This window comes from Astatotilapia calliptera, chromosome 1 (assembly GCF_964374335.1).
Source record: "Astatotilapia calliptera chromosome 1, fAstCal68.1, whole genome shotgun sequence".
Taxonomy (NCBI): Eukaryota; Metazoa; Chordata; class Actinopteri; order Cichliformes; family Cichlidae; genus Astatotilapia; species Astatotilapia calliptera.
The window spans coordinates 40,017,911-40,042,495 of NC_137422.1; the positions used below are offsets into that span (position 1 = coordinate 40,017,911).

At 43.4% G+C, this 24,585-nt stretch overlaps 1 protein-coding gene across 4 annotated transcripts in view; it reads right to left on the bottom strand.

Annotated features, from left to right (window-relative positions):
• Positions 1-24,585, bottom strand: part of adamtsl3 (ADAMTS-like 3) — a 226,175-nt gene that overhangs the window by 75,984 nt on the left and 125,606 nt on the right. For all 4 annotated transcript variants that reach the window (XM_080300885.1, XM_080300882.1, XM_080300884.1 and 1 more), the window contains one exon: positions 14,565-14,639. In XM_080300885.1, the coding sequence (XP_080157011.1) occupies positions 14,565-14,639 (75 nt within the window). The remainder of the gene's footprint in view (positions 1-14,564; positions 14,640-24,585) is intronic.

A 24,585-nucleotide genomic window follows, 5' to 3' on the forward strand; every position in this document is an offset into this window, starting at 1 on the left:
TGTTTTACACTTTGGGGTACAGTATAGTGATGGGTGACATCTGCAGCCTCAAATTTCTCCAGGAAAGCCTTAAGGAGTTGGTCTTGGGTTACAGTGAAAACTGTGAGTTTTCGCGAAAGGTTGTGACCCCAGCAGCATGGCGAACTTTGATGTCACGCCATGAAGAAACAAATTAGTATAACTCAATGAAATCCAGTCTGATCAGTACCAGACTTTACAGGCATGATGTCAGACGCGCCCTGAACAGATTGATGTGCCCATTGTCGGAAATACGGACAGCGCCACCTAGTGGCAACAGGAAATGTCATGGCTTTAATTTTGTTGTACTGATTTTCACAGGTTCATCTTGGCCACCTCAAAAGCGGTGAATATCACCATCAGTCCCTCGTGATGCTTCAGTGCAAAAATTGTGACTTTAAACTGAACGCCGCACCCTGGTGGCAACGCTGTTCACGATGAAAGATGAAGTGGCTTTTGAGGGTCTTGGCAAGTTTATAGAGGCTTGAAATTTGGCGCACACCTCCAATGTGACGAAGGCTTTGTTGTTATGTGATCATTTTCATTGAATATCCCAAAATGGCTCCACAGCGCCCCCTACAAAATTTCAAAACCACAGCCCCAGCTCTGTGTTTTATGTATGAATCTGAAACCTGGTAGGCTTATAGGAGATATCAAGATGTACAAAAAAGTCTCTTGGAGCAATATCCCAAATCCAACAGGAAGTCAGCCATTTTAAAATTCATGTGTAATTTTGGCGACATTTTCTCCTCTTTTCAGGCTTCATACTTTGACGAACTCCTCCAAGGGATTTCATCATATTGAACCATTCTCCAGTGTGTGGAATCTAAAGACCTTTGTGATGTTAAATTGCGAAGCTTTTTACGTCCAGGGAAACGGGGTGGTTATGGCGGCACTTAGAGTTTGAATCACTCGCCAAAAAGCAGTAATCTGCTGTCACTCAAAAACACAATGTCCAATCTCTCCCATACGTCTCAGGTGTGATGAGACTCGAGCTTGGAAGTGTTTGTTATGCCATTTGTCAGTAATGGTTAGAGCGCCACCTAGTGGGACGACTATAATGATGATTGAATGAGATGAAATGTTAGCTGGTGATTAAATGCATGAATTCCATCAATGTGACATCAGATCGGAGGTGCTGGTTGTAGGTGTTGGGCGTGGCTCGACGCGATGGGGTGCGAGGGCCCTCATAACGCTGCTTGCAGCTTTAATTAGGGCCCGAGCACTGATAGTGCGAAGGCCCTATTGTAATTGCTCCGTTTATTATTATTATTATTATTATTATTATTATTATTATTCCGGCAAATGAATCGGCCTTTTGAGGGCCTAAACATGCTCGAAAACTCATGAAATTTTGCACACGCGTCAGGTCTGGTGAAAATTTACGTATTTTAATGTTCTCAGACATGGCCAGGGAAAATTAGCTCAGTAGCGCCACCTAGAAAAATGAAAAACGCGAGCCCCCGGTATGGGTATGACCTACATGTTTGAAAGTCGGTACACCTATATAACGTTCAGAGTCGAACAAAAAAGTCTATTATGGCAATGTCCTAAACCCAACAGGAAGTCCGCCATTTTGGATTGAAGGTGACATTTTTGGCCTGATTTTACCGTTTCCATGCCTTGTACTTTAACGAACTCCTCCTTGGGATTTGGTCCTATAAACTTCAAATTTGGACAGTGTCAACTACACCCTTGTGCCATGTTAAATTGCGGAGCTTTTGAGTTTTCACAATACTATGAGGCCGTGGCGCCATGGCGAATTTCGATGACTCGCCATGAAAATCTTATTGCCTCTCATTTTGTCATACATTTTCTGACCTTGACCAAAGTGAACACATATGATAAGGCTCCACCCCTGAACATATTTCAACTGCCATATTTGACATCAAGGACAGCGCCACCTAGTGGGAACAGGAAATGTCATGTTTTACACTTTGGGGTACAGTATAGTGATGGGTGACATCTGCAGCCTCAAATTTCTCCAGGAAAGCCTTAAGGAGTTGGTCTTGGGTTACAGTGAAAACTGTGAGTTTTCGCGAAAGGGTGTGACCCCAGCAGCATGGCGAACTTTGATGTCACGCCATGAAGAAACAAATTAGTATAACTCAATGAAATCCAGTCTGATCAGTACCAGACTTTACAGGCATGATGTCAGACCCGCCCTGAACAGATTGATGTGCCCATTGTCGGAAATACGGACAGCGCCACCTAGTGGCAACAGGAAATGTCATGGCTTTAACTTTGTTGTACTGATTTTCACAGGTTGATCGTGGCCACCTCAAAAGCGGTGAATATCACCATCAGTCCCTCGTGATGCTTCAGTGCAAAAATTGTGACTTTAAACTGAACGGCGCACCCTGGTGGCAACGCGGTTCATCATGAAAGATGAAGTGGCTTTTGAGGGGCTTGGAAAGTTTATAGAGGCTTGAAATTTGGCACACACCTCCAAATGGATGAAGGCATTGTTGTTATGTAACCATTTTCCTTGAATAGCGCAAAATGGCTCCACAGCGCCCCCTACAATATTTCAAAACATCAGCCCCTGCTCTGTGTTTCATCTATGAGTCTGACACTTGGTAAGCTTGTGTAAGATATCAAGATGTACAAAAAAGTCTCTTGGAGCAATATCCCAAATCCAACAGGAAGTCAGCCATTTTAAAATGAATGTGTAATTTTGATGACATTTTCCCCCCTTTTCAGGCCTCATACTTTGACGAACTCCTCCAAGGGATTTCATCATATTGAAGCATTCTTCAGTGTGTAGAATCTAAAGACCTTTGTGATGTTAAATTGCGAAGCTTTTTCCGTTCAGGGAAACGGGGTGGTCATTGCGGCACGTAGAGTTTCAATCACTCGCAAAAAGCAGTAATCTGCTGTCACTAAAAAACACAATGTCCAATCTCTCCCAAAGGTCGCAGGTGTGATGAGACTCGAGCTTGGAAATGTTTGTTATGCTATTTGTCAATAATGGTTAGAGCGCCACCTAGTGGCATGACTATAATCCTGGTTGAATAAGATGAAATGTTAGCTGGTGATTAAAAGCATGAAATCCATCAATGTGACATCACATCGGACGTGCCGGTTTGAGGTGTTGGCAGTGGCTCGACGTGCCGGGGGTGCGAGGGCCCTCATAACGCTGCTTGCAGCTTTAATTAGGGCCCGAGCACCGAGAGTGCGAAGGCCCTATTGTATCTGCTCCGTTTCTTATTATTATTATTATTATTATTATTATTATTATTATTATTATTATTCAGGCGAAACAAGGGCCTTTTTGAGGGCCTAAACATGCTCAAAAACTCATGAAATTTTGCACACATGCCAGGTCTGGTGAAAAATTTTGTATTTTAATGGTTTTACATATGAGCACTGGGAAATGGCTCTAGAGCGCCACCTATGCCTTGTTAAATGCAGCCCTACGACCACATCGTTTGAGCTACATGTATGAAATTTGGCACACATATGTATCATGCCAAGACGAACAAAAAAGTCTGTGGGCCCATTGACGCAAACCCAACAGGAAGTCCGCCATTTGGAAGAGAAGGTGACATTTTGGCTCTAATTTTGCCATTTCCATGCCTCGAACTTTTGCGAACTCCTCCTTGGGGTTTGATTTCATAACCTTCATATTTGGTCAGTGTCAACTACACCCTTGTGCCATGTTAAATTGCGGAGCTTTTGAGTTTTCACAATACTATGAGGCCGTGGCGCCATGGCGAATTTCGATGACTCGCCATGAAAATCTTATTGCCTCTCATTTTGTCATACATTTTCTGACCTTGACCAAAGTGAACACATATGATAAGGCTCCACCCCTGAACATATTTCAACTGCCATATTTGACACCAGGTACAGCGCCACCTAGTGGGAACAGGAAATGTCATGTTTTACACTTTGGGGTACAGTATTGTGATGGGTGACATCTGCAGCCTCAAATTTCTCCAGGAAAGCCTTAAGGAGTTGGTCTTGGGTTACAGTGAAAACTGTGACTTTTCACGAAAGGGTGTGACCCCAGCAGCATGGCGAACTTTGATGTCACGCCATGAAGAAACAAATTAGTATAACTCAATGAAATCCAGTCTGATCAGTACCAGACTTTACAGGCATGATGTCAGACCCGCCCTGAACAGATTGATGTGCCCATTGTCGGAAATACGGACAGCGCCACCTAGTGGCAACAGGAAATGTCATGGCTTTAATTTTGTTTTACTGATTTTCACAGGTTCATCGTGGCCACCTCAAAAGCGGTGAATATCAACATCAGTCCCTCGTGATGCTTCAGTGCAAAAATTGTGACTTTAAACTGAACGGTGCACCCTGTTGGTAACGCGGTTCACCATGAAAGATGAAGTGGCTTTTGAGGGGCTTGGAAAGTTTATAGAGGCTTGAAATTTGGCACACACCTCCAAATGGATGAAGGCTTTGTTGTCATGTGATCATTTTCATTGAATAGCGCGAAATGGCTCCACAGCGCCCCCTACAATATTTCAAAACATCAGCCCCTGCTCTGTGTTTCATCTATGAGTCTGACACTTGGTAAGCTTGTGTAAGATATCAAGATGTACAAAAAAGTCTCTTGGAGCAATATCCCAAATCCAACAGGAAGTCAGCCATTTTAAAATTAATGTGTAATTTTGATGACATTTTCCCCCCTTTTCAGGCCTCATACTTTGACGAACTCCTCCAAGGGATTTCATCATATTGAAGCATTCTTCAGGGTGTAGAATCTAAAGACCTTTGTGATGTTAAATTGCGAAGCTTTTTCCGTTCAGGGAAACGGGGTGGTCATGGCGGCACGTAGAGTTTCAATCACTCGCAAAAAGCAGTAATCTGCTGTCACTAAAAAACACAATGTCCAATCTCTCCCAAAGGTCGCAGGTGTGATGAGACTCGAGCTTGGAAATGTTTGTTATGCTATTTGTCAATAATGGTTAGAGCGCCACCTAGTGGCATGACTATAATCCTGGTTGAATAAGATGAAATGTTAGCTGGTGATTAAAAGCATGAAATCCATCAATGTGACATCACATCGGACGTGCCGGTTTGAGGTGTTGGCAGTGGCTCGACGTGCCGGGGGTGCGAGGGCCCTCATAACGCTGCTTGCAGCTTTAATTATTATTATTATTATTATTCACCCCAAACAAGGGCCTTTTTGAGGGCCTAAACATGCTCAAAAACTCATGAAATTTTGCACACATGCCAGGTCTGGTGAAAAATTTTGTATTTTAATGGTTTTACATATGAGCACTGGGAAATGGCTCTACGGCGCCACCTATGCCTTGTTAAATGCAGCCCTACGACCACATAGTTTGAGCTACATGTATGAAATTTGGCACACATGTGTATCATGCCAAGACGAACAAAAAAGTCAGTGGGCCCATTGACGCAAACCCAACAGGAAGTCCGCCATTTGGAAGAGAAGGTGACATTTTGTCTCTAATTTTGCCATTTCCATGCCTCGAACTTTAACGAACTCCTCCTTGGCATTTGGTCCTATAAGCTTCAAATTTGGACAGTGTCAACTACACCCTTGTGCCATGTTAAATTGCGGAGCTTTTGAGTTTTCACAATACTATGAGGCCGTGGCGCCATGGCGAATTTCGATGACTCGCCATGAAAATCTTATTGCCTCTCATTCTGTCATACATGTTCCGATCTGGACCAAAGAGCACACATATGATAAGGCTCCACCCCTGAACATATTTCAACTGCCATATTTGACATCAAGGACAGCGCCACCTAGTGGGAACAGGAAATGTCATGTTTTACACTTTGGGGTACAGTATAGTGATGGGTGACATCTGCAGCCTCAAATTTCTCCAGGAAAGCCTTAAGGAGTTGGTCTTGGGTTACAGTGAAAACTGTGACTTTTCGCAAAAGGGTGTGACCCCAGCAGCATGGTGAACTTTGATGTCACGCCATGAAGAAACAAATTAGTATAACTCAATGAAATCCAGTCTGATCAGTACCAGACTTTACAGGCATGATGTCAGACCCGTCCTGAACAGATTGATGTGCCCATTGTCGGAAATACGGACAGCGCCACCTAGTGGGAACAGGAAATGTCATGGCTTTAATTTTGTTGTACTGATTTTCACAGGTTCATCGTGGCCACCTCAAAAGCGGTGAATATCACCATCCGTCCCTCGTGATGCTTCAGTGCAAAAATTGTGACTTTAAACTGAACGGCGCACCCTGGTGGCAACGCTGTTCACGATGAAAGATGAAGTGGCTTTTGAGGGTCTTGGCAAGTTTATAGAGGCTTGAAAATTGGCACACACCTCCAATGTGACGAAGGCTTTGTTGTCATGTGATCATTTTTATTGAATATCCCAAAATGGCTCCACAGCGCCCCCTACAAAATTTCAAAACCACAGCCCCAGCTCTGTGTTTTATGTATGAATCTGAAACCTGGTAGGCTTATAGGAGATATCAAGATGTACAAAAAAGTCTCTTGAAGCAATATCCCAAATCCAACAGGAAGTCAGCCATTTTAAAATTAATGTGCAATTTTGGCAACATTTTCCCCTCTTTTCAGGCATCGTTCTTTGACGAACTCCTCCAAGGGATTTCATCAGATTGAACTATTCTTCAGTGTGTGGAATCCAAAGACCTTTGTGTTGTTAAATTGCGAAGCTTTTTACGTTCAGGGAAACGGGGTGGTCATGGCGGCACGTGGAGTGTGAATCACTCTCCAAAAAGCAGTAATCTGCTGTCACTCAAAAACACAATGTCCAATCTCTCCCAAACGTCTCAGGTGTGATGAGACTCGAGCTCGGAAATGTTTGGTATGCCATTTGTCGGTAATAGTTAGAGCGCCACCTATTGGGACGACTATAATCATGGTTCAATGAGATGAATTGTTAGCTGGTGGTTAAATGCATGAATTCCATCAATGTGACATCAGATCGGACGTGCTGGTTTTAGGTGTTGGGCGTGGCTCGACGTGCCGGGGGTGCGAGGGCCCTCATAACGCTGCTTGCAGCTTTAATTAGGGCCCGAGCACTGAGAGTGCGAAGGCCCTATTGTATCTGCTCCGTTTCTTATTATTATTATTATTATTATTAGGGCCCGAGCACCGAGAGTGCGAAGGCCCTATTGTATCTGCTCCGTTTCTTATTATTATTATTATTATTATTATTATTATTATTATTATTATTATTATTATTATTATTATTATTATTATTATTCACCCCAAACAAGGGCCTTTTTGAGGGCCTAAACATGCTCAAAAACTCATGAAATTTTGCACACATGCCAGGTCTGGTGAAAAATTTTGTATTTTAATGGTTTTACATATGAGCACTGGGAAATGGCTCTACAGCGCCACCTATGCCTTGTTAAATGCAGCCCTACGACCACATCGTTTGAGCTACATGTATGAAATTTGGCACACATGTGTATCATGCCAAGACGAACAAAAAAGTCTGTGGGCCCATTGACGCAAACCCAACAGGAAGTCCGCCATTTGGAAGAGAAGGTGACATTTTGGCTCTAATTTTGCCATTTCCATGCCTCGAACTTTTGCGAACTCCTCCTTGGGGTTTCATTTCATAACCTTCAAATTTGGACAGTGTCAACTACACCCTTGTGCCATGTTAAATTGCGGAGCTTTTGAGTTTTCACAATACTATGAGGCCGTGGCGTCATGGCGAATTTCGATGACTCGCCATGAAAATCTTATTGCCTCTCATTTTGTCATACATTTTCTGACCTTGACCAAAGTGAACACATATGATAAGGCTCCACCCCTGAACATATTTCAACTGCCATATTTGACACCAGGGACAGCGCCACCTAGTGGGAACAGGAAATGTCATGTTTTACACTTTGGGGTACAGTATAGTGATGGGTGACATCTGCAGCCTCAAATTTCTCCAGGAAAGCCTTAAGGAGTTGGTCTTGGGTTACAGTGAAAACTGTGAGTTTTCACAAAAGGGTGTGACCCCAGCAGCATGGCGAACTTTGATGTCACGCCATGAAGAAACAAATTAGTATAACTCAATGAAATCCAGTCTGATCAGTACCAGACTTTACAGGCATGATGTCAGACCCGCCCTGAACAGATTGATGTGCCCATTGTCGGAAATACGGACAGCGCCACCTAGTGGGAACAGGAAATGTCATGGCTTTCATTTTGTTGTACTGATTTTCACAGGTTCATCGTGGCCACCTGAAAAGCGGTGAATATCACCATCAGTCCCTCGTGATGCTTCAGTGCAAAAATTGTGACTTTAAACTGAACGGCGCACCCTGGTGGCAACGCTGTTCACCATGAAAGATGAAGTGGCTTTTGAGGGTCTTGGCAAGTGTATAGAGGCTTGAAATTTGGCACACACCTCCAATGTGACGAAGGCTTTGTTGTCATGTGATAATTTTCATTGAATATCCCAAAATGGCTCCACAGCGCCCCCTACAAAATTTCAAAACCACAGCCCCAGCTCTGTGTTTTATGTATGAATCTGAAACCTGGTAGGCTTATAGGAGATATCAAGATGTACAAAAAAGTCTCTTGGAGCAATATCCCAAATCCAACAGAAAGTCAGCCATTTTAAAATTAATGTGTAATTTTGGCGACATTTTCCCCTCTTTTCAGGCTTCATACTTTGACGAACTCCTCCAAGGGATTTCATCAGATTGGACCGATCTGAAGTTTGTGGAATCTAAAGACCTTTGTGTTGTTAAATTGCGAAGCTTTTTACGTTCAGGGAAACGGGGTGGTTATGGCGGCACGTAGACTCTCAATCACTCGCCAAAACGCAGTAATCTGCTGTTACTCAAAAACACAATGTCCAATCTCACCCAAAGGTCGCAGGCATAATGAGACTCGAGTTCGGAAATGTTTGTTATGCCATTTGTACATAATGGTTAGAGTGCCACCTAGTGGAACGACTAGCTAATCATGAATGAATGAGTTGAAATGTTAGCTGGTGGTTAAATGCATGAATTCCATCAATGTGACATCGATCGGACGTGCTGGTTTTAGGTGTTGGGCGTGGCTCGACGCGCCGGGGGTGCGAGGGCCCTCATAACGCTGCTTGCAGCTTTAATTATTATTATTATTATTATTATTATTATTATTATTATTATTATTCACCCCAAACAAGGGCCTTTTTGAGGGCCTAAACATGCTCAAAAACTCATGAAATTTTGCACACATTCCAGGTCTGGTGAAAAATTTTGTATTTTAATGGTTTTACATATGAGCACTGGGAAATGGCTCTACAGCGCCACCTATGCCTTGTTAAATGCAGCCCTACGACCACATCGTTTGAGCTACATGTATGAAATTTGGCACACATGTGTATCATGCCAAGACGAACAAAAAAGTCTTGGGCCCATTGACGCAAACCCAACAGGAAGTCCGCCATTTGGAAGAGAAGGTGACATTTTGGCTCTAATTTTGCCATTTCCATGCCTCGAACTTTTGCGAACTCCTCCTTGGGGTTTCATTTCATAACCTTCAAATTTGGACAGTGTCAACTACACCCTTGTGCCATGTTAAATTGCGGAGCTTTTGAGTTTTCACAATACTATGAGGCCGTGGCGCCATGGCGAATTTCGATGACTCGCCATGAAAATCTTATTGCCTCTCATTTTGTCATACATTTTCTGACCTTGACCAAAGTGAACACATATGATAAGGCTCCACCCCTGAACATATTTCAACTGCCATATTTGACACCAGGGACAGCGCCACCTAGTGGGAACAGGAAATGTCATGTTTTACACTTTGGGGTACAGTATAGTGATGGGTGACATCTGCAGCCTCAAATTTCTCCAGGAAAGCCTTAAGGAGTTGGTCTTGGGTTACAGTGAAAACTGTGACTTTTCGCAAAAGGGTGTGACCCCAGTAGCATGGCGAACTTTGATGTCACGCCATGAAGAAACAAATTAGTATAACTCAATGAAATCCAGTCTGTTCAGTACCAGACTTTACAGGCATGATGTCAGACCCGCCCTGAACAGATTGATGTGCCCATTGTCGGGAATACGTACAGCGCCACCTAGTGGCAACAGGAAATGTCATGGCTTTAATTTTGTTGTACTGATTTTCACAGGTTCATCGTGGCCACCTCAAAAGCGGTGAATATCAACATCAGTCCCTCGTGATGCTTCAGTGCAAAAATTGTGACTTTAAACTGAACGGCGCACCCTGGTGGCAACGCTGTTCAACATGAAAGATGAAGTGGCTTTTGAGGGGCTTGCAAGTTTATAGAGGCTTGAAATTTGGCCCACACCTCCAAATGGATGAAGGCTTTGTTGTCATGTGATCATTTTCATTGAATAGCGCGAAATTGCTCCACAGCGCCCCCTACAAAATTTCAAAACAACAGCCCCTGCTCTGTGTTTCATCTATGAGTCTGAAACCTGGTAAGCTTATGGAAAATATCAAGATGTACAAAAAAGTCTCTTGGAGCAATATCCCAAATCCAACAGGAAGTCAGCCATTTTAAAATTAATGTGCAATTTTGGCGACATTTTCCCCTCTTTTCAGGCTTCATACTTTGACGAACTCCTCCAAGGGATTTCATCATATTGAACCATTCTCCAGTGTGTGGAATCTAAAGACCTTTGTGATGTTAAATTGCGAAGCTTTTTACGTTCAAGGAAACGGGGTGGTCATGGCGGCACCTGGAGTTTCAATCACTCGCCAAAAAGCAGTAATATGCTGTCACTCAAAGACACAAAGTCCAATCTCTCCCAAAGGTCGCAGGCGTGATGAGACTCGAGCTCGGAAATGTTTGTTATGCCCTTTGTCTATAATGGTTAGAGCGCCACCTAGTGGGACGACTATACTCATGGTTGAACCAAATGAAATGTTAGCTGGTAGTTAAATGCATGAATTCCATCAATGTGACATCAGATCGGACGTGCTGGTTTTAGGTGTTGGGCGTGGCTCGACATGCCAGGGTGCGAGGGCCCTCATAACGCTGCTTGCAGCTTTAATTATTATTATTATTATTCACCCCAAACAAGGGCCTTTTTGAGGGCCTAAACATGCTCAAAAACTCATGAAATTTTGCACACATGCCAGGTCTGGTGAAAAATTTTGTATTTTAATGGTTTTACATATGAGCACTGGGAAATGGCTCTAGAGCGCCACCTATGCCTTGTTAAATGCAGCCCTACGACCACATGGTTTGAGCTACATGTATGAAATTTGGCACACATGTGTATCATGCCAAGACGAACAAAAAAGTCTGTGGGCCCATTGACGCAAACCCAACAGGAAGTCCGCCATTTGGAAGAGAAGGTGACATTTTGGCTCTAATTTTGCCATTTCCATGCCTCGAACTTTTGCGAACTCCTCCTTGGGGTTTCATTTCATAACCTTCAAATTTGGACAGTGTCAACTACACCCTTGTGCCATGTTAAATTGCGGAGCTTTTGAGTTTTCACAATACTATGAGGCCGTGGCGCCATGGCGAATTTCGATGACTCGCCATGAAAATCTTATTGCCTCTCATTTTGTCATACATTTTCTGACCTTGACCAAAGTGAACACATATGATAAGGCTCCACCCCTAAACATATTTCAACTGCCATATTTGACATGAAGGACAGCGCCACCTAGTGGGAACAGGAAATGTCATGTTTTACACTTTGGGGTACAGTATAGTGATGGGTGACATCTGCAGCCTCAAATTTCTCCAGAAAAGCCTTAAGGAGTTGGTCTTGGGTTACAGTGAAAACTGTGACTTTTCGCAAAAGGGTGTGACCCCAGCAGCATGGCGAACTTTGATGTCACGCCATGAAGAAACAAATTAGTATAACTCCATGAAATCCAGTCTGATCAGTACCAGACTTTACAGGCATGAAGTCAGACCCGCCCTGAACAGATTGATGTGCCCATTGTCGGGAATACGGACAGCGCCACCTAGTGGGAACAGGAAATGTCATGGCTTTAATTTTGTTGTACTGATTTTCACAGGTTCATCGTGGCCACCTCAAAAGCGGTGAATATCACCATCAGTCCCTTGTGATGCTTCAGTGCGAAAATTGTGACTTTAAACTGAACGCCGCACCCTGGTGGCAACGCAGTTCACCATGAAAGATGAAGTGGCTTTTGAGGGGCTTGGAAAGTTTAAAAAGTCTTGAAATTTGGCACACACCTCCAATGTGGTTAAGGCTTTGTTGTTATGTGATCATTTTCATTGAATATCCCAAAATGGCTCCACAGCGCCCCCTACAAAATTTCAAAATCACAGCCCCTGCTCTGTGTTTTATGTATGAGTCTGAAACCTGGTAAGCTTATAGGAGATATCAAGATGTACAAAAAAGTCTCTTGGAGCAATATCCCAAATCCAACAGGAAGTCAGCCATTTTAAAATTAATGTGCAATTTTGGCAACATTTTCCCCTCTTTTCAGGCATCGTTCTTTGACGAACTCCTCCAAGGGATTTCATCATATTGCACTATTCTTCAGTGTGTGGAATCCAAAGACCTTTGTGTTGTTAAATTGCGAAGCTTTTTACGTTCAGGGAAACGGGGTGGTTATGGCGGCACGTAGACTCTCAATCACTCGCCAAAACGCAGTAATCTGCTGTTACTCAAAAACACAATGTCCAATCTCACCCAAAGGTCGCAGGCATAATGAGACTCGAGTTCGGAAATGTTTGTTATGCCATTTGTACATAATGGTTAGAGTGCCACCTAGTGGAACGACTAGCTAATCATGAATGAATGAGTTGAAATGTTAGCTGGTGGTTAAATGCATGAATTCCATCAATGTGACATCGATCGGACATGCTGGTTTTAGGTGTTGGGCGTGGCTCGACGCGCCGGGGGTGCGAGGGCCCTCATAACGCTGCTTGCAGCTTTAATTGTCATTATTATTGTTGCAGATGTGTTATATTAGCAGCTTTGTGCATGTGTGTTGGGAACAGTGGTGGTGACTGGGAAGGGCAGATCCCCAGTTTACCCTTGTTGCTTCACATAAATACCCAGAGATTAAATGTAGTTCTGGTTCATTTCATATTTACACTGCCATAAAACCAGTTCACGCACGTTTGGTTGTACTTGGAGTTCATCAGGGCTCTGATTGGGTTCAAACTCTTGGCCATACGATGACGACCACCAACGTAAGAACTGGATGTTAAGTCTTTGTGCTCGATGTCTCGTTTGTCTTGTAAGTCAGGTTTGTAAACTGAAGCATATTTGTCCCTGGTTCAGCTTCTTTTTGAGGAAATGCATCACTACAAACCACATTAGATGGTTCCCTCTATTTAAAGGTCTCCGTATGGTCCTGTGTTGATGGTCCTTAGGTGCTACACAGGACTTTCCATACTCAGGCCTACAAGTTGTAGCAGCGTCCCATTACACTGGTCAACAAGCATTGTGCTACTGGGACTCCTTCGCCTGCACTTTGATAGATTTCACCTGCTAACTCCAGATCTGAAAGCCATTTTCATCGAACACGTCCTGTTTTTCTGTTACGACCTTCCAAACATTAGACAGCGAGGATGAAACAGTGATGCGTTTCAGCATTTAAAAAAATAATTTGGTCTCCAGAAAAGTGAAGCCATAACTAAGGCTGTTAGTTTTTACAGTGAACTGCTGCTTAAAGATGAGTCCAAAGGAAACCAGCAGCGATGGGAAGCATTCGTACAGGTTTTCCAGAATTTTCTTGGCAGCCACAGAGAATTTTGCCGAGCTTGTGAATAACATGCTGAAAGCAGGAAATAGTCCCACAACATCACTGAAGATGCCCGCTTTACGTTCTCATAGCAACTTCTTTCCAACAAATCTGAAAATGTCGGCGATGAGCACAGGGAAAGATTTCCACGAGATATAAAAGTGACGGAAACCAACATCAGGGAAAATTTAATCAGAGGCAGCTACTGTTGTTTCTCGCAAAGAGACACGAACGTGCAGAACAAGTGCAAAAGCAAACAGTTTTGAGCACGACGACATCTTTTTATTTGAGCCAAGCTGACAGAAATATGTGTTAACGAGTCTCTGGTGTTGGTAAAAAACCTGATGAAGAGCTGGTCTGAGGATTCTTTTAACCAGGAGCCAAGTCGAGAATCTTCAGAATAAACGGTGAGCTACTCTCGCTCACGTTTGTGTGGTCGATTGTCCTTCAGCTGAGCTTCTGCCGCGGTGAGAGAGGTCATTATATTAAAACAGTGTTTAAAAATGCAAACTGAACCCAATCATGTTCTCATAAATCATCACATGTAAACCAGCAACTTGGTATTCAGAGCACATTTTAATAAACACCCTGCTGTGAGACGATTACACGGCGATCATAAAGTCATGCCTGCATGTAGCAATAAACACAGATTTGATTGACTGATCCTTCTTCATATTCAGTCCACAGACCAGCACGAGACAAATAATCCTCTCACCATAAATGTGTTCCTTACAGAGAAACTGAATTCACTTGAAATCGTCTGTAACATTATTATGTTAAGTTCTTAAGAGATCAAAGCGCGAATGTGCGTAAAAACCTGGTGTGAAAAATACGAGTTTCATAGGACACACTGTCAAACTGAGCATCAGCTTTGCTTTGTTCAGCTTTTGGAACAAAGTAGACTCACCGATCATATCGGGGCCTTTGGCGTTGAGTCTGAGAAAGCGACTTCCCATCGGGACCTCCAGCACCGTCTTCAGAGCTGCAGGTGGAAAAAAGATCAGAAAGGTTTCGGTTAAACTGACAACACAACAACCGTCACTGAGCAGAGAGGCGGACACATCCAAACACCTGCAGAGGAAACGTTTTGTCTTTGTCTGCCTTCTCATGTTTTGGGTTTTATGTTTTTTACCGTAAAAGTAGTCCAGCCTCGCTTGAAAACTTCTCACATACTGACACTTGATGAGCATCAGACTGGATCCCCTTCAGCATCTTTTTTCAGGAACGAGGCTGCTACAGTCCGACAGGACTCGCTCAACACTGACAATATCTGATCAAAACTTTAGAGAATCCTGGAGGCAGAGCATCAGGTGAGGAGCTTCATGCATTCATGTTGGAAATGTTTGGGGAAGTGGAACGACCATTCAGAGGAACGACACGAACTGCTGGACCACCGTGTGCTGGCACAGAGCATCGTCGCTCAGTCTTGGACCATTCGCCAGTGTGCCTCCCTGTGAATTCTTCCAGATCCTGAAAATCAAGTTGAAGGATCACCAACACAATTCTGCAGCCACACCAAGGAAAACTGGTTGGAAAACGCAGCAACACCAAAGTTACTGCAACTGTGTTGTCTTTGAAATGGTTGCTTTGAAGAAGCGGACCAGGTCTGTGACCTGTGCCCAGTGGTGAGTTGTGATCTTTAAAATGTCTTTGCATCAAGACGGCGACAAAACAGCAATAAGAGAAAGTCAGCCTGCTATTAGTCGCCGACTGAATGGGATCAAGTTGGCTATCGTATGCAATCCTGTAATAATACAGCAATGTTTCTTTTTCTGTGACAGATCTCAGTTAATCTGTTCCAGAAACACAAACTCCTCCACAAAGTTGCTGCAGGACGGTGATTTAACTGCAAAATGACACGAGCCCTCAGGGACATTGCTTTTACGCAGGCATATAGGCAGAATACAATCAGTTCTGTTACGTCCACTACTGGAGGAGATGCTTTGTAGACGAGTTGTGGTCATCAGTGCAGACTGCCTCAGTTCACAACCACCAGGCCGGGTCCTGTTCCTTGGTTGATCTGATATCCTCGTGTCGGTGTTGTTCCCACATCATCTTAATAAATGTTGTTCCAGGTTCAACATTGCAAGTGACCAATCACATTGTTGTGACGTCATACTTTTGCAAGCCAAGCGAATCATTCATTTATGAAATTCCAGTGTTGCAAGAACAATATGCAACACTGGCTGTAGCTCAGGTGGCAGAGCAGGTCAGCCACTCATCAGAAGGTCGGTGGTTCGATCCTGACTGCATGCCAAATATCCTTGGGCAAGATACTAACCCCGTGTTTGCCTACTGGTGGTGGTCAGAGGGCCCGGTGGCGCCTGTGTCCGGCAGCCTCGCCTCTGTCAGTGCGCCCCAGGGTGGCTGTGGCTACAATGTAGCTTGCTATCGCCAGTGTGTGAATGTGTGTGTGAATGGGTGAATGACTGAATGTAGTGTAAAGCTTTGGGGTCCTATGGACTAGAAAAGCGCTATACACATGCAGGCCATTTACCATAATGCTTACCGTTTATTAAAGAACAGCATCCTGAAATGCAAAGAATTCAAATTGCTGGATCGGCGGACAGAGGCGGCTTCTCGCAAGTTAAGTAGTTTTTTTTTTTACGACGCTTTTTTCCGAAGTCGCAAAAGTATGACATCACAACAATGTGATTGGTCACTTGCAATGTTGAACCTGGAACAACATTTATAATGATGATGTGGGACACGGGGCTATCAGATCGTGCTCTGTTCCTAGTCTTGTGCGTTCACTCATGTCCCAGGTTAAAAGAATACAACCATACCAACCACCACCTTGTGGGAGAAGTTTGAAAGATGTTTGACATGTAGGTTTTTCTTTAAATCAAACCATAAAGTTTTTGCTAATCATAACCATATTCAAAGTGTGTTTGCCTCTGAAGAGTCACAACATCCATCCATCCATGTGTTAAAAGTGACATGAAATGAGAGACTTAAAAAAACAAAGAAAAAGTGTTGGAGGTCTGAAAAGCCTCCACACTGCTGACCCTTTCCTGTTAGCTTCCTCCATCCTCTTTAACCGGTGCAGAGGTGCTGAAAGGTGGAGCAGAAACCACTGAACAATATAGAACTGAATTGCACAGATTGGCCTTGATTGGCCTATTGTCACCGAGACCCGATCCAGCTTTCTCAGACAGGATCACATATTCATTCACATACTGGACCAGACATCACTGGTAAGAAGGGAGTACAAATAGAGAATAATAGAGTATTTCTTCAGCCACCATGATTATGCATGTAATAATTATTTTTTACTCTTTTCTACATCTACTCAAAAAAAAAGAAGCGGGGAGGTAAGATATGAAAGTGTGGATTTGTAAATCTGTTAAACCGTAAAACAGCAGAAGGACATTTTATACTCAAACATCCTTAAAGGCAGCGCCAGACGGGATTCGTTGAAAGACCACAGGTGCTGACACTCGAGCTCAACAGCAGACTTCAGAGCGGGGTGTGATGGTGGAGAGAGTGGACAACATCTGAAGGAGCTATCTGAATCCCATCAGGCTGGAGAGGCAGCAGCGTGTAACGTTCATTATTCTTCCAACAGAGTGGAGTAAATGTCCCTGACTCGAGTCCACTAACTCGTCTCTCGCCTGTCAGCGTCCAATAATGTCACAACACCTTCATTAGAGCCAAATCTTCAGCACAGAGCTTCCTTAAAAAAGGTGGAAATCTGTTGATTTGAAGGTTCACTCGTGTTCCAATCTTGCTGAGTCGACGCTCACGCTGCATCTCGTTATCCTGCTCATGAATTTGCTTGGTAAGAAGTTAACATCAGCAGCAGCCAAAGGTGCTCCTCGTCCTGCAAAACAGCTGCTGGTGCAGCTGCCAGCACAATCCAGATATCACTACTTCACAGTTAAAGATTTGGGGCAGCAGATATTATATATGTAGGTGGTGGCTGGGTGGTGGTGGTGGTCACAAGGGGGCATTTAAACCTCTTCAACATCTTGCCAGATTGTGTCCTGGATGTTAATCAGTGTAGGTGTTACCTTGTTAAGCCGCCCCAAGGTGAAAATGAAAGTCCATTAATGGAGCTTGTTTAGCAGCATTAATTGGCAGCTCTCAGTTATTACACGCGTTAGCTGGACGAAGGAGAAACTCGCCTTCAGCTCCCTGTTTGTGGTGAAGGCTGACGTGAGGAGACCACCACACCGCAGCGCTGTCCTGCCTGCTGCTTTACAGCTGCACAGAAGCAGCGATCTCCTCCGCGGCTCTAAATAACGTCCACGTGTGTGCTGTTAAATGTCACCTCGCTAACTAGTCAGTCACACGCCTCTCCTGTGCAGGTCGCAGCGTGCAGGAACAACAAAATACTGAAAGCATTCGCTGCTGTGAAACACTTTGTGAGGTTTCATGGTAGACGAGTTTGTCCCACGGCGGGTAAGCGAGGAGGCGTGGGCACGAGGCGACACCTCCACAGACAAACGCAGACTTAATTCCATTTTCTATATTTTATAAACGTCAGTTTCTCCTCCAGCGACAAACGAGAGCCGAGCTCAATTAACACGCTGTGGCTGTGAGCCGCTGGGCTTTACCCCAAACATAATTATACTTGGAAAACTGCATCTGCCTTTAAATTTATGGAAGCTATGGAATAAATTCAGCTGCAGCCATTTGCAGTTTTTTCCCCTTGAACTCTAAAATAGAGATTAAACATAAAGCCAGGTTGTTTTTATGTTTTTTAAGCAACCTTCGAAATAAATTATGAAATGAAACATAGATAAACAGCTCATTTCACACGAGGCCGTCGACTCTGTAAACTGAGGCTTTAGGGAATACTGCTGCAAATTCATATTCCAAATGCAATGACTGATAAACAGCGGGGTCATGAATAATGGATGAGGAGGAACAAAGGTGATACTCGCGCGTCTGTAAATAAACTCGCTCTCACTAAGGTAGGCATAAATGTGCGTGATTGGTTAACCTTATCGGCTCTCTTCTTCTGGGACATTAGAGCCGAGGGCAGGAGACAAAGCACGGGAGACGGAAACTTACAAACTGGATGGAAAACAAATGAGTCTGACAGGTAGAGTCCTTCCAGCCGGAAACTTTGATTGTTGTGTGAGAAGGCTTTACAGGTTCCCCACTGGCCTGGGATAACAAGGGCGCCGAGCCAGTGTCAGAGACACAGAGCACGTATTCACGGGACCTGAAGTCAGACGTACTTGTGCAGTCGCTTATGATGTGAAACCCAGGAAAGGTGTCCTGGAACCACAAACACACCTAGTGTTTATTCTAAGACAGGTCACATGATAGCTGACGAATTCTTGGATGGAGCGATAATATATCACATGAAAAATGCTCCAAAAGCCTCCAACAGCACCTGCACCTGTCAGTCAAAGAGGCCCCGCCCCTAATAAGCCTTAGACTTCATAACACCCCGCACAGGCGTTATGAAGGAGAAATGACACACAGACACCAAACAGTTTGTCTCAGGCTGTAAACGGTTATTTCTGCTGTAACGTTTTAACGTGGGAGTCTATGGGGACTGACTCACTGCTGCCCCTGCTGGACATTACAGGAACTGCAGGTTTGGGAGCTTCATTTTTTAGCTGCGGACCAATGAAATATAGATTTTTAATATTTTCATATTCACTTTATGTCAGATGTTTCCAACATTCGTCAAACCAAAACCAGTGATTTTATTTAATGCTGTGTTTGTGTGTAAATCTTGTATAAACGAGGTGTTTTGAGTTTTCCTAAATGCAGTTGACGTTCGGTGCTGCAAATTACTTCATCATGATAACAAGTTCATGGTTTTAAATTTGACCCTCCTGCACATAAACTGTATACCTGTCTGTGAAATCTGAATCCAAAAAGAAAAACATGAGACTTCATGAAGAACAGATGCTTTATGATTTTAATCATCCGTCTGTCGTGCCTTATCCGCACATGCTTTTGCTAATATAGTTTAGAACCATAGGTATTGATTCGTAACGGTAATAGAGCCACGTTCAGCAAACATCTGCAGTGCCGAAGGATAAAGAGTCACTGTAAAACATAATGTGTATCCAGTTAAATTCAACCTAAAACAGCCAAATTATGCTGAATGAACATACTCCTGCTACAGAAGATATCCCCGAGTTTAAATCCACACTTTCAAAGTTTAACGACCTTTGCTGCCTCTCTGGTTAAAAATATTTCAGGGCTATTTCGTTTTATCCATAAAACATGCCGTCCATGATGAAGGTTAATAATGAATTCAATACGTTTGCAGATATTATTATTTTAAAAGTGGAGCACGCTCACATGTTTGTACCGACTCTGGGTTTAGCAGCTGCAGCACTTCAATAAAAACTGTAACGACTGCCTCCTTCATGTCGCAGGTTTATGGTTCAGAGGCTGAAAAATAAAACCAGCACCAAAAGCTGCAGTTCCTCTAATGTCCACTAGAGGCTCTGGCAATGAGTCAGTCCCTACAGACTCCCATGTTAAAACTTTAGAGCAGAAATAAACATGTTTACAGCCCGATACAGTGAAATTACCAAAATTAAGTAGTGATTAATAACCTCTTTAATTAAAACAAAATAATTATAAAACACAATTAGAGCTGTTCTACATCAATTTTTTAATTTTTTAATTGTTTTATAAAAAAATCAAATTATTATTTTGTACAAATATGTCAAATTACAATTATTTACTTCATTCCTGAACATTAAAAAGAGTTTTTGAATGTTATGCTTGATTAATGCTGCAGTCCAGTGCGACTCAGAGTCGAGTATATAATGTGACTTTAGTTGGTTACTTACTGAATAAGTAATGTTTTTTGTTTTAAACATGTTTTTCACAGATTTCCAAATTACTCGTTTTTCTTATTTTTATAATAACACATTTATCAACTCTGTAATTTCATGTATGGAGGAAGTAAGTGCAATGCCAAAATACCCAACTAAAGACTTTTGAAGCTATGAGTGACATCATGGTGGTGGTGTCCATCTTTTTGTACAGTCTATGTTTTTCTGGCATTGCTGCAACCTTACAAACTGTACCATCTGATCCTCGAGCCTCTCGACTGTCTTTACCTTCTACACATAAAACTACATTTAAAGGTGACACATTACACCAGTGTCCTCACATTTCAAATCAGCACAGACTTGAAGAAGCGCGCTGACTGTTCTCTGCGATCAGCACTCCTGCAGCCTGTTTTCAGTCGTTTCAAAGGGAAAAACCTTCAAGCTAAAGTTCTAATCTAAATTTGTCAAGATCCAGAAACGGAATATTAAATCTCCCTGCCCGGTCTTTGAGAAGTGATGGACAGATACACCAATTAGCTTATTAGAGCTCAGAGAATGGTGACCGACCTCTGCGTGAGGCTGGGGAGCGCAAAAAGGAAACTGCCAAATTGGCTGGAATCTTAATCCCAAGAAACTAAATGTAAGTGATGAAGAATGTGTTGCACAGAACCACTGACATTTAGTGCAGATGTTTGTTCTGCTGCAGTCCTCCAGGGAGGTAAGGCTAAAAAGGCCAAACGAAATCTGACTTGGCGTGATGCGAGCTTAAAGAAACCAGAGATTAAACAAGAAAGGGAGGAAGAGGAAGCAGCGAGAGTTTCTGCATCGCTGGGAAACAGATTAGAATACAAAATGTGATCAGGCTGCAGTGCTTCCAAATCATTTGTAGATATCAGAGAGCATTTATATTGGATGCTGACAGAGAACTCAGGTAGAGTGATGTCCACTGCAAGCACTTTAACAGAGCAGCAACCAGCGGGGCTGAAACACCAAGGCCTGCAGTTCCTCTAACGTCCAGCAGAGACATCAGCAGTGAGTCAGTCCTCACAGAGCAGAAATAAACACGTTTACAGCCTGAAACACAAACTGTTTGGTCTCCAGAGATAATTTCCCCTTCTTAACAACATGCATTATTAGGGGCGTGGCCTCTTTGAATGACAGGTGGATGGTGAAGTTGCTAGCTTCACCTGAACTGGACCTCTGCACCGTGTTTGTGCTGTTGGAGCCTTTTCATGATATCATGTGACCAATAATATGGCAGCTGTGAGGTCGCTGTACCAACAGACCATCCGAGGAGGCGGAGCTCCCATACATTTAAGGATGCAGACATTAACTAACAGCGTCTGACATTAGCACTCGTCTGATCCAAATATGGCCACTTCTGGCTCCAAAGCACGCCTGCAGCCGAAATCTTTTATATACAGTCGATGTTTTAAACAAACACAAAACCCTGAGTCACTCAGGGAAAGTTTAGAGCAAGTCTTTGAAGGACCTCTGCTAAGCAATCGAAGCCTCGATGTGTTTTGCAGTCCGATGTGTTCTTACTGATGGAAAACGACTAATGTCAGGTCACGTGGAAAATGCAGATGCAGAGAAGTAAAACAAACCCTCCAAAATAACAGGATAGTCCAACTAAATTCAAACTGACAGTCAGTCTGAATCTGGTGTTTGAAATTGGGGCCGCTTGACAGCAAATTCCCAGTTGCTGCCTTTTGTTTCCAGGCCGCCTCGAGTGCTGGTAAAACGTCTTGTTGTGGGGATTTAAATGCTGCTCAGCTTTCTGGCTGTGCTCGCTAACAGGCCGTAGCATATATTAAATGGATTTGTTATCCTCCCAACAAAGGATAAAGGCCTTTCGCTGCCGCTGCATTCATTGTGTGCAGTTGTGCTCACTCAGCTGTGCGGCTGTGTCTCAACAACATCGGAGTTTCTGAATGAACCAAACTACACACGGGATGAAAGCTGATCGTCTGTGGAGCGCTTAATGCTGGTGTTCGGATCGCACTCGTGCGTTTAAATCTCGCCTTTGCTTTGGCGTTCGTGCCGGGTCGCCCACCCGGCCACACGCCACAAACCTGTCACTGTCGTAATGTGTTTCACTGGGTTTAGTCCAACTTCAGGAGGCTGGTTTTGATGGCACATCACTTCTTGAGAACTATTTTAATATTTAACTGAAGCTCCATGGGTGCACTGTTCCTTTAACAAATATCCCTGCAGAAAAACTCACTGAAAAGATGTCGTTTGCAGATCGAAATAAGAGACGCCTCCTCTAATGTGTAAACAGGAAATGAAAACAGAAAGCAATAAATAAATCACAAAGACATATTTCAGAACATGGGAAACATATCAAGTATTTAAATGGAAACATTTTATTATTTCATGAAACATATGAGCTCATTTGAATTATGAGGCAGCAACGTGTCTCTAAAAAAGTTGGACAGTGACAAAAAGGCTGGAAAAGAACATTTCACTAAACAGCAACAGCCGGAGCGACGCTGTAATCAGCTTATTTGGCAGCAGGTCAGGAACATGACAGCGTTTGAAAAGAGCTTCTCAGAAGATGAGCTGGGCAGAGGTTCACCAATCAGCCGAAAGCTGCCTGCAATCTGTGCGCTGCATTAGACAGACGCGAGTCTGTGGTGACATCAGTGCGTGGGCTCAGCGTGCCGCCCACACGTACAGGTTAAAGCTGCATCATGCAGAGAAGAAGACAGATGCGACCGTGTTCCAGAAACAGCCCCGCCTCCTCCGAAGCTCCTTTAAAATCCACTGAAGCAAAGTGCAAACTGATCTGAGGTCAGAGTTCATCAGACGTCATGAAACAGGACGAAGCAGAGAAGCTAGAGACCGCCATCAGACCAGGACGGGACAACGTCCAGCAGCTGCTCAGCTCACAGACCATCACAGGCTAAAGGTTAAAGGTTAAAGAGGAGGACACGGACCCGTCCAACTTCTAAAGATGTAAATAAAATAAAAGTAAAATAAAAATAAGATGATTTTTGAATGGAATTGAAACTGAGATGTGTTTAAAATAGTTTAAAGAGTTTGTTTTCTGTGCTCCACTGTGAATAAACTCGGGGCAGCGTAACGGCAGCGTACACTGAACGACAGGCTTCCTGTGGTCAGCACTGAAACAACATGGACACATCTTTGGACGAAGATCAGACGAGGACACAGACAACATGACGCTGCTGACCTGAGTCCTCCAACAATACCACATCTTTGTGCCCATTAGAGGAAATAAGCTATTGGCTGTGGACTCCGAGCTTAACGAGAGAGAAAGTTTTAGGTGCACCTCCGTACAGCTACTCATCAAACCTCTTATGAAACACTTTCACTGGACGTCCGACCACATTTATGTTCTTGTTTATTTTTTCCACTGATTTAACTCTAAAGTTGGCAGAAGAGAGTTTGGTACGGGCGAAGCTTCTGACACACACACACACACACACACACACACACACACACACACACCTTGAGGCCTCGCGGCTGTAATAAGGGAAAGAAGAAAGGCCGCGTGGACGCTTCGTGCAGCTGTGCAGAAACAGAGACAGCAGACCTGCGGCTACATTTTTCTTCCTTTGTTCCAAAAATAAGAACAAATGTTTTAAAATGATCAGAAGTGGCAACAGCTTCACTCGCTTTGACCAACAATAAGCAGCTGTGATTGGTTATTTTGTGTCATTAAAGATGAAATTACATTTAGATTCACATACATGTTTGAAGTTTTATTCAACTTATTTTTGTGTCTTTGTGGTTTCTCGTCTCTACGTTTTGCATTTCTCAAACAAACTCATTTACTCCACAGAACTCTTACGTCTGTATAAAATTCCACCTCAGCAGCGCGGACACACCCCGGCCTTCTCTAAATACATTCCACACGTTAAAAGCCACAGAAATATTTACACGGTCACTGGCTGTGAGTTTTAATACCAGCCATATTCATTTCCACTCTGCGAGGCACGCCAGCGCTACTTCATTTGAAACATTTGATATACATACACGGCCAGGGCCAATAACTCTGGCATGTGTGTTCGCTGCCAGCAGCGACTTCATTAAGCTGTTAAAACCTGGGGAAAAAGCCGAGAAGCCCTGGAAACATTTGAAGTGCGTTTTCACATTTACAGTCTTGTAAAGTTGTTATTTGTTCTGCTGGCAGCTCCGCTCAGT